The following is a 14,226-nucleotide window of genomic DNA, read 5'->3' as shown; positions in this document are numbered from 1 at the left end:
TGTGTGCGGTTCCGAGGCTAACCTGCGAAGAAGCCTGGACAGCAGATGAATCGGTGGAAAGGCATACATCAGACGATACTGATGCCAGGGCGCCACTAACGCGTCTGAGGCGTCTGCCCGAGAATCGCGCGTCCTTGCCACGAACCTTTCCACCTTGTTGTTCAGACGAGACGCGAACAGGTCCACATCCGGGGAACCCCACTTCGCGCACAACATCTGGAAGACATCCGGGTGAAGGGACCATTCTCCCTGGTCCAGGGTCTGGCGACTCAGATAATCCGCCCGCCAGATCTCCACCCCCGGAATGTGAACTACAGTTATCGCCGGGACGTGTGTCTCGGCCCAAGACAATGTCGGCTACTTCCCGAGCCGCTCGGGCACTCCTGGTGCCCCCTTGGTGGTTGATGTAGGCCACCGCGGTGGCATTGTCCGTCTGAACCCGAACTGGACGGCCCCGAAGCCGGTCCGTCCATCTCAGAAGGCAAAACTTTATCGCTCTCAATTCCAGAATGTTGATCGGAAGGGAGGACTCCTCCTCCGACCAAGATCCCTGGGCGGACAGAACGCCCAGAACACCACCCCAGCCCGACAGGCTGGCATCCGTGGTGAGCACCGTCCACGATAATGGACGAAAAGACTTGCCCCCCAACACCGCCGGGGACTGGAGCCACCACAGAAGATCCCTTCTGGTGTCGTGGCTCAACGAGATCCGCAGTTCCAGGGATTGCGGCCGCCCGTCCCTCTCGGCCAGAATCTCCGCTTGGAGACCCCGCGTGTGAAACTGGGCAAAGGGGATCGCCTCGAAAGACGAGACCATTAAACCTAGACATCTCATGCATGTCCGGAGAGACGAGTGCCGGTTGTCCCTGAGGGACCTGACCTCGTCCTGAAGAGTCTGAAGCTTGTCCTCCGGCAGGAAGACCTTCGCTTGGACAGAGTCCAGAATCATTCCCAGGTAGGGAAGACGAACCAAAGGACACAGAGTCGACTTCGGAACGTTTATAGTCCAACCGAACTCCTGCAGTGTCCGCATCATGGCGGACAGGTCGGTCACCAGGCTCTGACTGGCGTTTGACCGTATCAGGATATCGTCCATATACCCCAAGACAGCAATGCCCTGTGCTCGCAACAGGGCCAGAACCGGCGCCAGCACTTTGGTAAAAACCCGCGGAGCCGAAGCGAGACCGAAAGGTAACGCCACGAATTGGTAGTGATCCTCCGCAATGGCGAATCGAAGGTACCTCTGGTGACCCTCGAAAATGGGGATGTGTAGGTACGCATCCTTCAGATCGATGGAGGCCATGAATTCCCCCGGACTCAGGGCAGCCACCACTGAGCGCAGGGATTCCATGTGAAACTTGCGAACCCGTACAAAGCGGTTCAGAGCCTTTAAGTCCAGAATCGGACGCACCTTGCCCTCCTTTCTGGGCACAGTGAACAGATTGGAGTAAAACCCCCGAAATCTGTCCCGATGAGGCACCGGGACCACCACCCCCTGGGCCCGCAGGTCCCGCACCGCCAGGTGCAAATCCTGCAAGCGCTCTGGAGACAGCTGAAGATTTGAGGGGAAAAATCTGCCCGCCGGCCGAGAGAGAAATTCGATCTTGTAACCAGATCGAATGATTTCCTGAACCCATCTGTCCCAAATGCGGGCCAGCCAAGGTTGTAGGAAACCGCGCAGACGTCCCCCCACCCCAGAAACGGGTGAGGGCGCCCCTTCAGGCAGAAGTGGTATGGGAAGCCGAACCGGACTGGCCGGACTTCTGCTTTCCCGCCGACGGCTTCTTCTGGGAGCCTTGGCCTTTGAAGGGCTTGCCCTTGGACTGCGACCGAAAGGCACGAAAGGACCCCTGAGGGGGCCTAGACGAGGAATTCCGCTTGCCACGGAAAGACTTATGCTTGTGAGACTGGGGCAGGAGAGTACTCTTGCCCCCCGTAACCCCTTTTATCAGGGTATCCAAAGCCTCGCCAAAAAGGCGAGACCCCGCGTAGGGAAAATCCGCCAGCGTCTTGCGAGAAGATTGGTCGACCGACCAATTCTTCAGCCAAATCAGACAACGATTCAGTATCGCCACGCTGGACAGGCGCACAGCCAAGGGAGCTAAATTCAAGTCCGCATCGCACAAGTACATGACACCCTGATGGATCTGGTCCACCATAGTCAACGTGGTAGGTGAAGTGGAATCAGCCACCAAGGTGCGCCTGAGCATCTTGGTCCAATCAGCAACAGCCTGTGCCGCCATAATGGAAGCAAAAATAGGCTTCAGCATAGAACCAGCCACCATATAGGCATGACGGGCAAGAGACTCTATTCTCCTGTTCGTAGGGTCCCGGAAAAACCGGGGTATCCTCAGAAGGCACCGCAGTAGCTTTGTTCAAAACGGCTACCGCGTGATCCACCGGAGGCGCCACACACCAACGCTCGTCGGTGGAAGGCGCAAACGGATAAAGAAGTTTAAACTTATTTGGCACAGTAAAGGGCTTCTTTAAATTGCGCCACTGTTCATTAACCGTATGGTGAAATTCAGCAGGGCAGGGAAAAACCTGCGCTGATTTGCGAGTCCTCTGTGTTCCAAAAGAAGACACCCTAGCAGGAGGAGTAGGCTCATCCTCCAGGTGCAAGGTATCATTTATGGAAGCAATCAGCTCATTCATGAGTGCAAGCTCTTCAGGCGAGCCAGGGGGAGAAACATCAACCCCCTCCACCTCAGCCTCCCCCTCGGACCCCATAAGGTCCAAAGATGAGCGGGACCCCGAGAAGGGTACGCCAGCCACAGCAGCCACATCGCCCTCTGAATCAGAGGAAATGGATAACCTGGCCCTTTTTGCGGATCGTTCAGCCATCAGCATCTGCACCTGAGACACTAAGGAAGCCACTACAGTGGTCAGATCGGCCCCCTCGGGGGGTGCAGCAGCCCCCTGGTCCCCCACCAGGGCGGGGGGAAACTTGCTATCCTGAGAATCCATGCCCCAGTACAGAAAAGTAATAAAGGTACTGGCCCTTTAATACCACGGCGAGCGCAGCCCACCGCACACTGCTGTATGCACTGACCCTGCAGGGATAGACAATACTGAGCAAGGAATGACAGGACAAGAAGGTAAAAACCTGGAGAGAGCACACCAGACTGCTGCCACCGATCGCTGTTCCCAGAGAAAGAGGAAGTGATGCAATGCTGGCTGACTGATATAGCCTATTGAAGGCTCCGGCAAAATGGCCGCTCGGCCGGGGGAGAAGGCTACAATAAAATGGCGCCGCCATGTGCATGGATGAGTACCGCCGGCCAAAATGGCGGCGAATGGCGCCAAAACACGGCGCTGCATAGGGACAGGGCCGGTCACAGTATTCAGGCAAAGAAAAAATGGCGGATCGCCGCAGCGACCGCCGCACACACACATGTCTGCACACCAAACTGCACCCAGAGCATAATAAACAGCAGAGCAGGATACCCCCCCCCCCCCCCCCCGCAGCCCACAGGCAGTGCAGCCACACAGGGATCTGACAGGGACATGGAGGGTAATACACAGCCACAGACTGACACCCATACAGAAGGTCCCCACACAGAAGGTGCTTACCGTTCCAGATGGCATGGGGAGCCGTCTCCAGCGACAAACCGCTATCAGGGCAGACAGGGAGTGCCGCAGCCATGACGCTTGTGGACCGCAGTCATGGCGTCCAGTGAGGTAGCCACCTCACAGGCAGTATCCCTGCAGCGAACAGGGCCAATGTGCCAGGGTAAAACCTAAGCTGGCAGGCTGGGGATCCATCTGGCTCTCAGCCCTGGGATCCAGGGCGGCCAGTCCGAGACCCAGCTCCGCATGATGATTCTTCATCAGAAGATCCCTAAACTAAGGCTGACAAAATAACAGCTAGCAAGGAAAAGAGAAAAATACTTGAAATAAAATCAAATAAAGGGTAGAAGGCTGAGACTGAGCCCCAGCACAGGAAAGCCAGCTACTCATAAGCTAGGCAAGATCAAACTGAGTTGGGAATGCTGGTGCAGGGAGGTATTGACTGAGGGGACAGCCCCTAGGGGTGTGTCTATGCTAAAAGCTTTTGTATTAACAATTCTTGTTGCCTAGCTACTCCTACGGAGCAAAGGTCAATACCCATTGGTGAGGACTTGGAAGGGGGCGGCGACTGTCCGAGGACGTAAGAGAAAATGCGTTTTTAAGACCCGAGCGCAAATACAGTGTGACAAAGTATTGCAACCATCTCCATTTTAATCTCTATAGTCTCTTGCCAAAAAAAACGTGTTTGGGGGTTCTAAGTAATTTTCTAGTAAAAAATACTGATTTTAACTTGTAAACAACAAGTGTCAGAAACAGGCCTGGTCCTGAAGTGGTTAAAAAGAAAAAGTCTCCTGGCTTCTAGGACCAAGTTGAGATCAAGCCCCATCCACTCGTTGTCATTACACCTGTCAAATGCCAGCGTCTCTGCCCATTAAAGCTAACAGCTAACATTCATTGGCATACAATGATAAAGCGTGGGGCTACAGATACCACAAGGTGCTGCAGGTAAGCATTGTTTTTACTTTAGCAATGTCATGTCCACTTTAACTCTGGCTGCATTTAAAATAACAAACCTTGTAACGGCATAAAGGGCCATACACACTATAAGATTTTCTGAAGACTTTTTCCTTTAGATTTACCAAAACCATATAATATGAGGTCAAACCTAAACACTTTCAATTTGTCTGCAATCTGGCAGGCCCTTACACTACATAGAAAGGTAAATCTGAAGGAAAAAGTCTTCAGAAAATCTTATAGTGTGTATGGCCCTTAACTTTGCATTGTTTATTATATCTGTCTGGAGTTACACTTTAACAGGGTTAGAATCATTGGATAGAATCAGAATGGGTTAGAGCTTTTGCTGTGTTTTTATTGATACCTGTGTTCCCATTGGAGAGATTTTTCCTTATTTTCTGCTCCAGTGACTCCACCGCACACAAGAAAAGTTTCCCAAATGTTAGGCAGCAAAAAAAGAAAAACAACTTCTAATGCTTCCTAATTCTATCACAAATTACAGAAATTCAGCTTCCATTCACAGACATCATAAGAAAATCGCTATGAGAGAAAGCATGAGGCTTTTTAAAAATGTCACCAGTATACAGATAAACCATCAGAGACTACAGTATTGGAGTTTTATTGGTATTTTAACTAAATTAATAAACACCAAAAACAACCTTCTGGGAGTAAACTTGGGCCACGGCCATTTTTTTTATTGGTTTTAATAAAAACACTTTATTCAAAATTCTAAATTGAAACAATATTATTTGAAGTTTAAATTGTTATCACTTAACCACTTGCCGACCGCCGCAAGTACATGTACTGCGGCGGTCAGCCCCAGCCAGGCAAAGTGATGTATATATACGTCACTAGCCTGTCACCGGCTTGTGAGTCAATAGCGGGCGAGCGCACGCCCGCTGAGGCACGCGCCCGCTGAGGCACACGCCCGCCACGGCTCGTTCCCTAAGAAGTCAGTGCGTGTGACCGGCGGACCCGATGTCCGCCGGTCACTCGCGATCATTCACCGGGAAGGGAGAAAGGCAGGCGGCTAATGTAAACAAAGCCGCCTGTCATTCTCCCCTGTGTAAAAATGGAGATCAGACGGTTCTACTATGTAAGACCGTTGATCTCTGTTTTTACACTAGTCTCCATGTCCCATCACAGTAAGAAACACGCCCCTAGGACACACTTAACCCCTCCCTCTCCAATACAGTTAACCCCTTCCCTGCCAGTGTCATTTTTACAGTAACAGTGCATATGTATAGCACTGATTACTGCAGTAATGTCACTGGTAACCCCAAAAGTGTCAAAAATGTCAGTCAAGGGTCCGATCTGTCCGCCGCAATGTCGCAGTCCCGCAAAAAAAATCCCAGATCACCGCCATTACTCGTTAAAAAAAAAAAAAAAACACCAAAAATGACAAAAATCTTTCCCTTTGTTAGTAAACGCGATACCTTTTGCACAAACCAATCAAAATACACTTTTTTTACCAAACATATGTAGCATAAAACAAATTGGCCGAAAATGTTAAAAAATTTTGATTTTTACATTTTTTGGGGGGAATTTCATATAAAAAAAATGTGAAAAATATTGTTATTTTTGCAAAATTGACGCTATTTTTTTGTTTTATAGCGCATGATCAAAAAAAAAAATAAAAAAATTGCACAGGTGATCAAATACCTTCAAAAGAAAGCTCTGTTTGTGGGGAAAAAAAGGACGTCAAATTTGTTTTAGGTACAGCGTCGCACGACCGCGCAATTGTCCGTTAAAGTCACGCAGTAAAAAAAAAAAAAAAAAAAAAAATCGCAAAAAAACCCCTGGTCAGGGGTCGGGGCTTAAGTGGTTAAACAATGGCTCAGCCACTACGACTCAAGCCATACGTTACATAGGAAGTTTAAACCATCCCATAAATATAACTCATAAACCTAAATTACCATATCAGCTCAGTCATCAAAACTCAAGCTGGAAACTTATACAACACAAAAGTCCCCCTTTTAACAAAAGGTGACCCAACCACGTAATATCAGGCCATGACAAAAATTGAGGCGGGAGGGAGAGGAGCAGCACAGAGATTCCTCCGGAGGTGAGTAAACTCTTGGGGTCTGAACCCCCTTTAAATAGCCCCCCCAAAACGTTCCAGAAGGCCCAGGAGGTCAAGTGACCCCTACAAAGTTCATCCCACCAATCAGCTGACCCTTCTAGAAGGCTCCTCATGTGTTATTACAGGTGTATGGGGAGTCTTGAAACCTCTCACTCAGGGGAGCCTTGAAACTCCCTAACTGCCGCTGTCCCATAGTAAAGGGAGCCTTAAAACTGCCTGACTGCAAAGGTCACTTTGTTTACTGTCACCATGGCAACAAGCAAGCGGTGACAGTTGGTGAGTCTGAGACTATAAATAGACCTGCAGCTGAGTCAACGGATCAAACCAGCAGTGAGAGGCGAAGGAGTAGCAGCACACTGTTAGTTCTTAACCTTGTTGAGTTGGTTTTATTGCGATTTTTTTTGTGATTTCCAAAAAAAATGGGAAACTGTTGTAGAAAAAAACGCACCCGTGTTGATGAGACAGCTTATCATCCAAAGTCACAGGCAAAGGTAAAAATTACTTTTAAGCCTTTAGTGGCTGGAAAACAACAGAGATATCAGTCTGATGTCTCTCTCTGCCATGATGTGCCTATTGTGCCTAGTGGAGGAAACTCTGCTGCCAGGCCAACTGACACTAATGGCAAACCAGAGGAGTCCCTTCAGCTGGAAACACCTCAGCTGAACACTCCAGTGACCTATACTGATGGAAAGGAGTTTGTTCATTCTGAGAGAGGCAGTAGCCCTCAGCTGAACACTCCTATTACCAATACCGAAGAAGACACATCTGTTCAGTCTGATGGAGCCAGTAGCCCTCAGCTAAACAGTCCTTTAAACTATTCCGATGAAGAGGGGTCAGAGCTTGAAACATCTCAGCTAAGCACTACAATGACCTATTCCTTTGAAGACAAATCTGTTCAGTCTGATGGAACCAGAAGCTCAGAGCTGAACAGTTCTGAAATCTCTTCTGATGGAGAGGTGACCTTTCCGCTTTTAAAACTTCAACCGAAACCTCGAGTGACCTTTGCCAATGGAGACACATCTGGTAGATCTGATTCTTCCAGTAGCTTGCAACCTACAAGCCCTGTAAGCTATTCTGATGAAGAGGAGTCCTTTCAGCTTGAAACATCTCAGCTGAGCACTACAGTGACTTTTTCCTTTGAAGACAAATCTGTTCAGTCTGATGGAGCCAGAAGCTCAGAGCTGAACAGTTCTGAAATCTTTTCTGATGGAGAGGTGACCTTTCCGCTTTTAAAACTTCAACCGAAACCTCGAGTGACCTTTGCCAATGGAGACACATCTGGTAGGTCTGATTCTTCCAGTAGCTTGCAACCTACAAGCCCTGTAAGCTATTCTGATGAAGAGGAGTCCCTTCCGCTTGGAACACTTCAGCTGAAACCTCGAGCGACCTATTCCGATAAAGACAAATCTGTTCAGTCTGATGGAGCCAGAAGTTCAGAGCTGAACAGTTCCGAAATCTTTTCTGATGGAGAGGTGACCTTTCCGCTTTTAAAACTTCAGCCGACACCTCGAGTGACCTTTGCCAATGGAGACACATCTGGTAGGTCTGATTTTTCCAGTAGCTCACAGCTTAACAGTCCTGTAAGCTTTTCTGATGAAGAGGAGTCCCTTCCGCTTGGAACACTTCAGCTGAAACCTCGAGCGACCTATTCCGATGAAGACACATCTGTTCAGTCTGATGGAACCAGAAGCTCAGAGCTGAACAGTTCTGAAATCTTTTCTGATGGAGAGGTGACCTTTCCGCTTTTAAAACTTCAACCGAAACCTCGAGTGACCTTTGCCAATGGAGACACATCTGGTAGGTCTGATTCTTCCAGTAGCTTGCAACTTACAAGCCCAGTAAGCTATTCTGATGAAGAGGAGTCCCTTCCGCTTGGAACACTTCAGCTGAAACCTCGAGCGACCTATTCCGATAAAGACAAATCTGTTCAGTCTGATGGAGCCAGAAGCTCAGAGCTGAACAGTTCTGAAATCTTTTCTGATGGAGAGGTGACCTTTCCGCTTTTGAAACTTCAGCCGACACCTCGAGTGACCTTTGCCAATGGAGACACATCTGGTAGGTCTGATTCTTCTAGTAGCTTGCAACTTACAAGCCCTCTAAGCTATTCTGATGAAGAGGAGTCCTTTCAGCTTGAAACATCTCAGCTGAGCACTACAGTGACTTTTTCCTTTGAAGACAAATCTGTTCAGTCTGATGGAGCCAGAAGCTCAGAGCTGAACAGTTCTGAAATCTTTTCTGATGGAGAGGTGACCTTTCCGCTTTTAAAACTTCAGCCGAAACCTCGAGTGACCTTTGCCAATGGAGACACATCTGGTAGGTCTGATTCTTCCAGTAGCTCACAGCTTAACAGTCCTGTAAGCTTTTCTGATGAAGAGGAGTCCCTTCCGCTTGGAACACTTCAGCTGAAACCTCGAGTGACCTATTCCGATGAAGACACATCTGTTCAGCCCGATACCTCTAGCAGCTCACAGACCAACAGTCCTATAAGCTATTTCGATGAAGAGGAGCTCACATCTGAACTAGAGGAGTTCACTCAGCCAAGCAAAAGAAAGATGGACGACAGAGGGACATTTAGCCAGTTTAGTTCCCCTTCTGTTAAACCTACTTTCAAAAAGCTGAAGCCCTATGAATCCCCTATATGCTCAATGAACCCTTGTGTGGGACAATATAACCTCCATAGCCTGAGAAGAGACCTGCAGTATGTAATGGAATATGGAAACGAAAACTATGCTTGCAAGAGGAGTGTTGAACTCTACTTCCTACCTGCGAACTGTCTTAGTCGTACAGAACTGGATGAAGAAGACCGAAGAAAAATGGTGCGCTGCCTTATCAAATCCCACTCAAAGCACTCCCTGAGCTTGGAGTCCCTGTGCCTGGCCATAAACTACCTGGACAGGCTCCTACTTAACCTCAGGGTGGAGAGGCGCACCTACAACATTATGGCCATTACCTCAATGGTACTTGCCTTAAAAACATCAGAGACATATAGTGAAGAATTGGACCAGATAATTCTGGGTTGTCGCAGACATTTCACCAACACCACAATGTGGACTATGGAGGCATTAATCATGAGGAAACTCAGCTACCGGCTAATTGCTCCAACCACCAACTTTTTCTTGCAGCATCTTATCATGAAGCGGATGGCCAGTGCAGAGCTCACTGCACAGACAGTGGAGGAGAACCATATCCTGATGGTATGTGCAAAAGCAATTGTTAAACTCTGCCTGACAGAGTACTATTACTGCTCTGTCCCTCCATCACTGCAGGCCATCTGCTGTGTCAAAGCTGCTGAATGGGTTGTCTGCCCAGACAAGACTGTCACCCTCACTGGTATACAAGGATACCCAGATGACAGCGTGCAGGAGGTGCTAGAGTACACGATTACTCTAATCAAAGACAACTCTAACTACTTAAGCAGCCTCACAGACTTTGAAGACAGCTTCTATCTATATCAATACTGAGCGCTCCACGCTCAGCAATTCAAACAACACCAAAGAGAGGAAGCTGTAAAGTAACAGCACCACCAAGGGCATATCCCCATAAAAATACTAACATTTACCAACATAACAAACCAGTCAGAATCCCCCTGATCCATCCCAGAAGCACTACAGGAAGAAGGGGAAGATAACTATAGATTTCAGATCCGTTGCACTGGCTGTGTGGGCAATGACAGCTAATCACCTTCAGGGACAAGGGCATTAGTTTACATTCTAAAATTTTATCCTGAAAGGACCAGCAGCTCTCAAGTGAGATAAGGGATAAGGAAACACATTTGCAGCGTAAGATGGTTTGTGAGTGCCAATTTTTAACAGTTTCACGCACACATACCATCAGTGCGTCCACCAGTGCCTTCTTGTGCGCAGCCAAAGGTGTGGAGGAATTATCCTCACTATCCGATAATTCGGGGATGGTGGCCGCAGACTCTGCACAGTAGGCCACGTCCGCAGCCAGGGCTGGACTGGCCTGCCGGGATACTGGGAAATTTCCCGGTGGGCCGCTTTGAGATATAGCCGGAAAGAAAGTTTTTACTCCCCTTTGTAATCGCGGCCGCCGGCCCACCCCGCTGGGTATGCAGAGTCGAGCTAGCTGCCGGATGTGAGCGGCATGATGTCATATCCAGAGGATGCGTGGCAGTAGTCAGCGGATCTCTAGTCATTAGCTGGCTGCACAGCATGGCGGCATCCCTTCCCTGAAGTTCCCTCCCAGGCTCCCATACAGACACCGGTGACCGACGGCGCGCTGAGCTGCCCTGTAGTGTACAGGTAAGAGTCATGAAGGAGGGACCTTGAGTATTGCATTGGGGGGGGGGGGGGCAGGCAGCATTGTTTTAGGGAGAGCAGAGGAGGGGATCAGCATTGTATTAGGAGAAGGGGGGACAGCATTGTATTAGGGGGAGGGGGGAACAGCATTGTATTAGGGGGAGGGGGGAACAGCATTGTATTAGGTGGAGGGGGGATCAGCATTGTATTAGGGGGAGGGGGCCAGGGGGGAAACAGCATTGTATTAGGGGGAGAGGGGGATCAGCATTGTATTAGATAGTGGGGAGAGGGGGTGGTCATCAGTGTATTAGATAGCAGGGAGGGGGGTTAGCAGAGTATTAGATAGCGGGGAGGGGGGGTTCAGCAGTGTATTAGATAGCGGGGAGGGGGGTCAGCAGTGTATTAGATAGCGGGGAGGGGGGGGGGTCAGCAGTGTATTAGATAGCGGGGAGGGGGGGGGGGTCAGCAGTGTATTAGATAGTGGGGAGGGGGGGCAGCTGGGCTGTTCCTAGAGCCTGTGGCCTCCCAGCTGTGCAATCCCTGGAGCCTGGACCCCGCTCTCCCAGTCTCCCCTCCCCCAACAAGGAGTAAGAGAAGGAATAAAAAGAAAGAATACATGGAAGAGAGGAAAAGTGGGGGAGGAACAAAGAAAAAGGGAGAGAGAGAGAGAGAGATGGAAAAAAAAACCCAAGAAATTAGGATAGAGAAAGATAAAAGGGAAAGAAAGGAGAACAAAGAGGAGTGGTAAATCCTAAAATGTACCATAAGAGGTTTTAATTCTGTATGAGTGGTAGGGACCCAGAGAGCGCTAAACGTCCGCTGATTAGGGGCACAAATGATTTGCCTTGAGTGCTGACAGCCCACGCTACGCCACTGAGGCTGGTATGAAATTATTTCCAGGGCTGGTTTTTAGTCCCATTCTGGCCCTGTCCGCAGCGGCCGAATTAGATTCAGGATTTTATTGAGACAGATGAAGTAGGGTAAGCGGGGGATGCTTTATGCTAGCCCGCCGCCCAAAAGCTATCTTCACCCAGGACACAAAGGACTCCAGGACCGCCGTCAGTGCATCAATGGATGGCTGGGTCCCCGAAGGGACCTGCAGCCTCTAAGAGGGAGTCAGGTGGGTAAACATGCTCCAGAGACACCATCAATAAATAGGGGGACCCCCACAAAGTGTCTAGCACTGCAAAGGGACACCGCCACCACGCTGCTAGCACCACCAGGTCGCCAGCAAACAGCACCGCACAACCTGCAGCAGAGGGAGGGAGGGACCCTACCAGACTCACCACCCCACCTGGGTAGCACCCACTGCACCAGGATGCACTTGCTCAATGAGCGGCATCCAAAGGGGAAGAGAAAAACCCAGGAGTCAGCACCAGGGGAAAAGGAGAAGTTCACACAGCCAAAATGAGCCAAAGGTGCGTGATTGGCCCGGCTAATAGGGGAGGAGGAGGCCGGATTTTTTTATTAAACACATCTTGCAAAAAGAAGCATGATTGGCCGGCTATAAGGGGAGGAGAAGGCTGGATTCTTTTTTTTTTTTTTAAACACATCTCACAAAAAGGAGCGTGATTGGCTGGCTATAAGGGGAGGAGGAGGCCAGATTTTTTTTTTTTTTACACAGCTCTCTCTCAAAAAGATAAAAGCGCATTTTTGGCTGGCTATAAGGGGAGGAGAAGGCTGGATTTTTTTTTTTAAACACATCTCTGAAAAAGAAAAAGGAGCGTGATTGGCTGGCTATAAGGGGAGGAGGAGGCCAGATTTTATTATTTTTTTTTTTTTTTACACAGCTCTCTCTCAAAAAGAAATAGGCGCATTATTGGCTGGCTATAAGGGGAGGAGAAGGCTGGATTTTTTTCTTTTTAAAACACATCTCACAAAAAGGTGCTTGATTGGCCGGCTACAAGGGGAGGAGGAGGCTGGATTTTTTTTTTCAAACACATCTCTCAAAAAGAAAAAGGAGCGTGATTGGCTGGCTATAAGGGGAGGAGGAGGCCAGATATTTTTTTTTTTTACACAGCTCTCTCTCAAAAAGGAACATTATTGGCTAGCTATAAGGGGAGGAGGCCAGATATTTTTTTTTTTAAACACATCTCACAAAAAGGAGCGTGATTGGCCAGCTATAAGGGGCGGAGGCGGCCGGATTTTTTTTTTTTTTTTTAAAAACATCTCTCCAGATACCTCTCCCATTTTACTTTCAAAATAGAGAAGACACATAAAATAAAAATAAGCCATTAAAAAAAATATATTTTAACGATTTATGCCAATTTCTTCACCATCAATTACTCCTAAAAAGCAACTACTTCTATCACCACAATATAAATTACACTCATCCCCATGCTGGGCCATCTGGTACAACTGGCTGCTGCAGCGGACAGTTGAGTAGAACCGATCAGTGGTCGTATTTAAATTGGCTTTCCACTAATACAATGCAACAAAAGCAAAATAATGTTATACCTGCTGGAACCTGAACCGTTCTTATGTAAGGGTTCAGCTGACATTTAGTGCTTACAGTATGTACATTTACGACGCAGACAGCAAAATAGTCAGCCAGGCGTTTCTCCTGTTAAAGAGAATCTGTCACTTTGCCTATTCAGAGCAGAATGACTGGTTCTCTTGACAGGCATACTTCCTCCACTGAGTCCACTACAGCTGTATGTTTTGCTTGTTTTTCCAATGTGTACTGGCCAGCACATGACATGCTGGATCCTCTTTGATCTTCTCCTAGTGATGGGCAGTCATGGATGATGGAGAGAGTGGAGCTAATGTGGGGACATCAGAGCAGCACTCTGCATCAATATACTGGGTGTCGGGTTCAGGGGGCTCATGACACCCTTCAGTCTCACAGTGTCATTGAACCCGTAAGACTGAGGACATCTTGTGGTGAAGAAGAGAACTGTGTACAACGATGTGTTAAAAGGGGACTACAACCAGAGGTGCAACTTTTATATTTTTAAAGCCTGGAGCTTAGCTTTAAAGTAGAACTATAGGTAATTTTATTTATAACGGAGGGTTATAACCGCTGTCAGATTTGTTTCGCCATTTGTGTTCCATTGAGGAGATTTCTCTTCACTTCTGGTCTCATAGCCAAACAGGAAGTGAGAGGAAATCCCTGCAAATTAAGGGAATCCCTTGGGGACCCCCCTTCCCCCCATGTCACCAGAACTAGTGTCCCCATAGGAAGATTTTCTCTCTATTATTTTCCTGGAGACAACCCAACATGTTTTTTTACTTTCACTTTTGATAATGGTAAAAAGGACAGACAGGTGAATCTCCTTAACACAGACAGCAATAAAACTTGGCAAGCATTTTAATCCCTCTCTACTCTATCCAAAATGTAAAATAAGTTTTGCCTTTAGT

The 14,226-nt window shown here is 48.3% G+C and overlaps 1 protein-coding gene across 1 annotated transcript; it reads left to right on the top strand.

The window, feature by feature from the left end:
• Nucleotides 1–7,026: 7,026 nt before the first annotated feature.
• Nucleotides 7,027–10,068, top strand: LOC309565592 (uncharacterized protein; the record flags this gene model as incomplete). The annotated part of the gene is made up of 5 exons (XM_082270545.1): nt 7,027–7,557; nt 7,609–7,795; nt 8,045–8,106; nt 8,236–8,583; nt 9,250–10,068. 5 exons carry the CDS (start codon nt 7,027–7,029, stop codon nt 10,066–10,068), a joined length of 1,947 nt encoding a protein of 648 aa, XP_082126671.1.
• Between the last annotated feature and the right edge of the window lie 4,158 nt (nt 10,069–14,226).

The sequence above is a fragment of the Pelophylax lessonae genome (genome assembly GCF_965119305.1).
Source record: "Pelophylax lessonae genome assembly, chromosome: 10".
NCBI lineage: Eukaryota > Metazoa > Chordata > Amphibia > Anura > Ranidae > Pelophylax > Pelophylax lessonae.
Note: the sequence above shows the minus strand (reverse complement) of the source record. Positions and strands in the feature narration are given on the sequence as shown.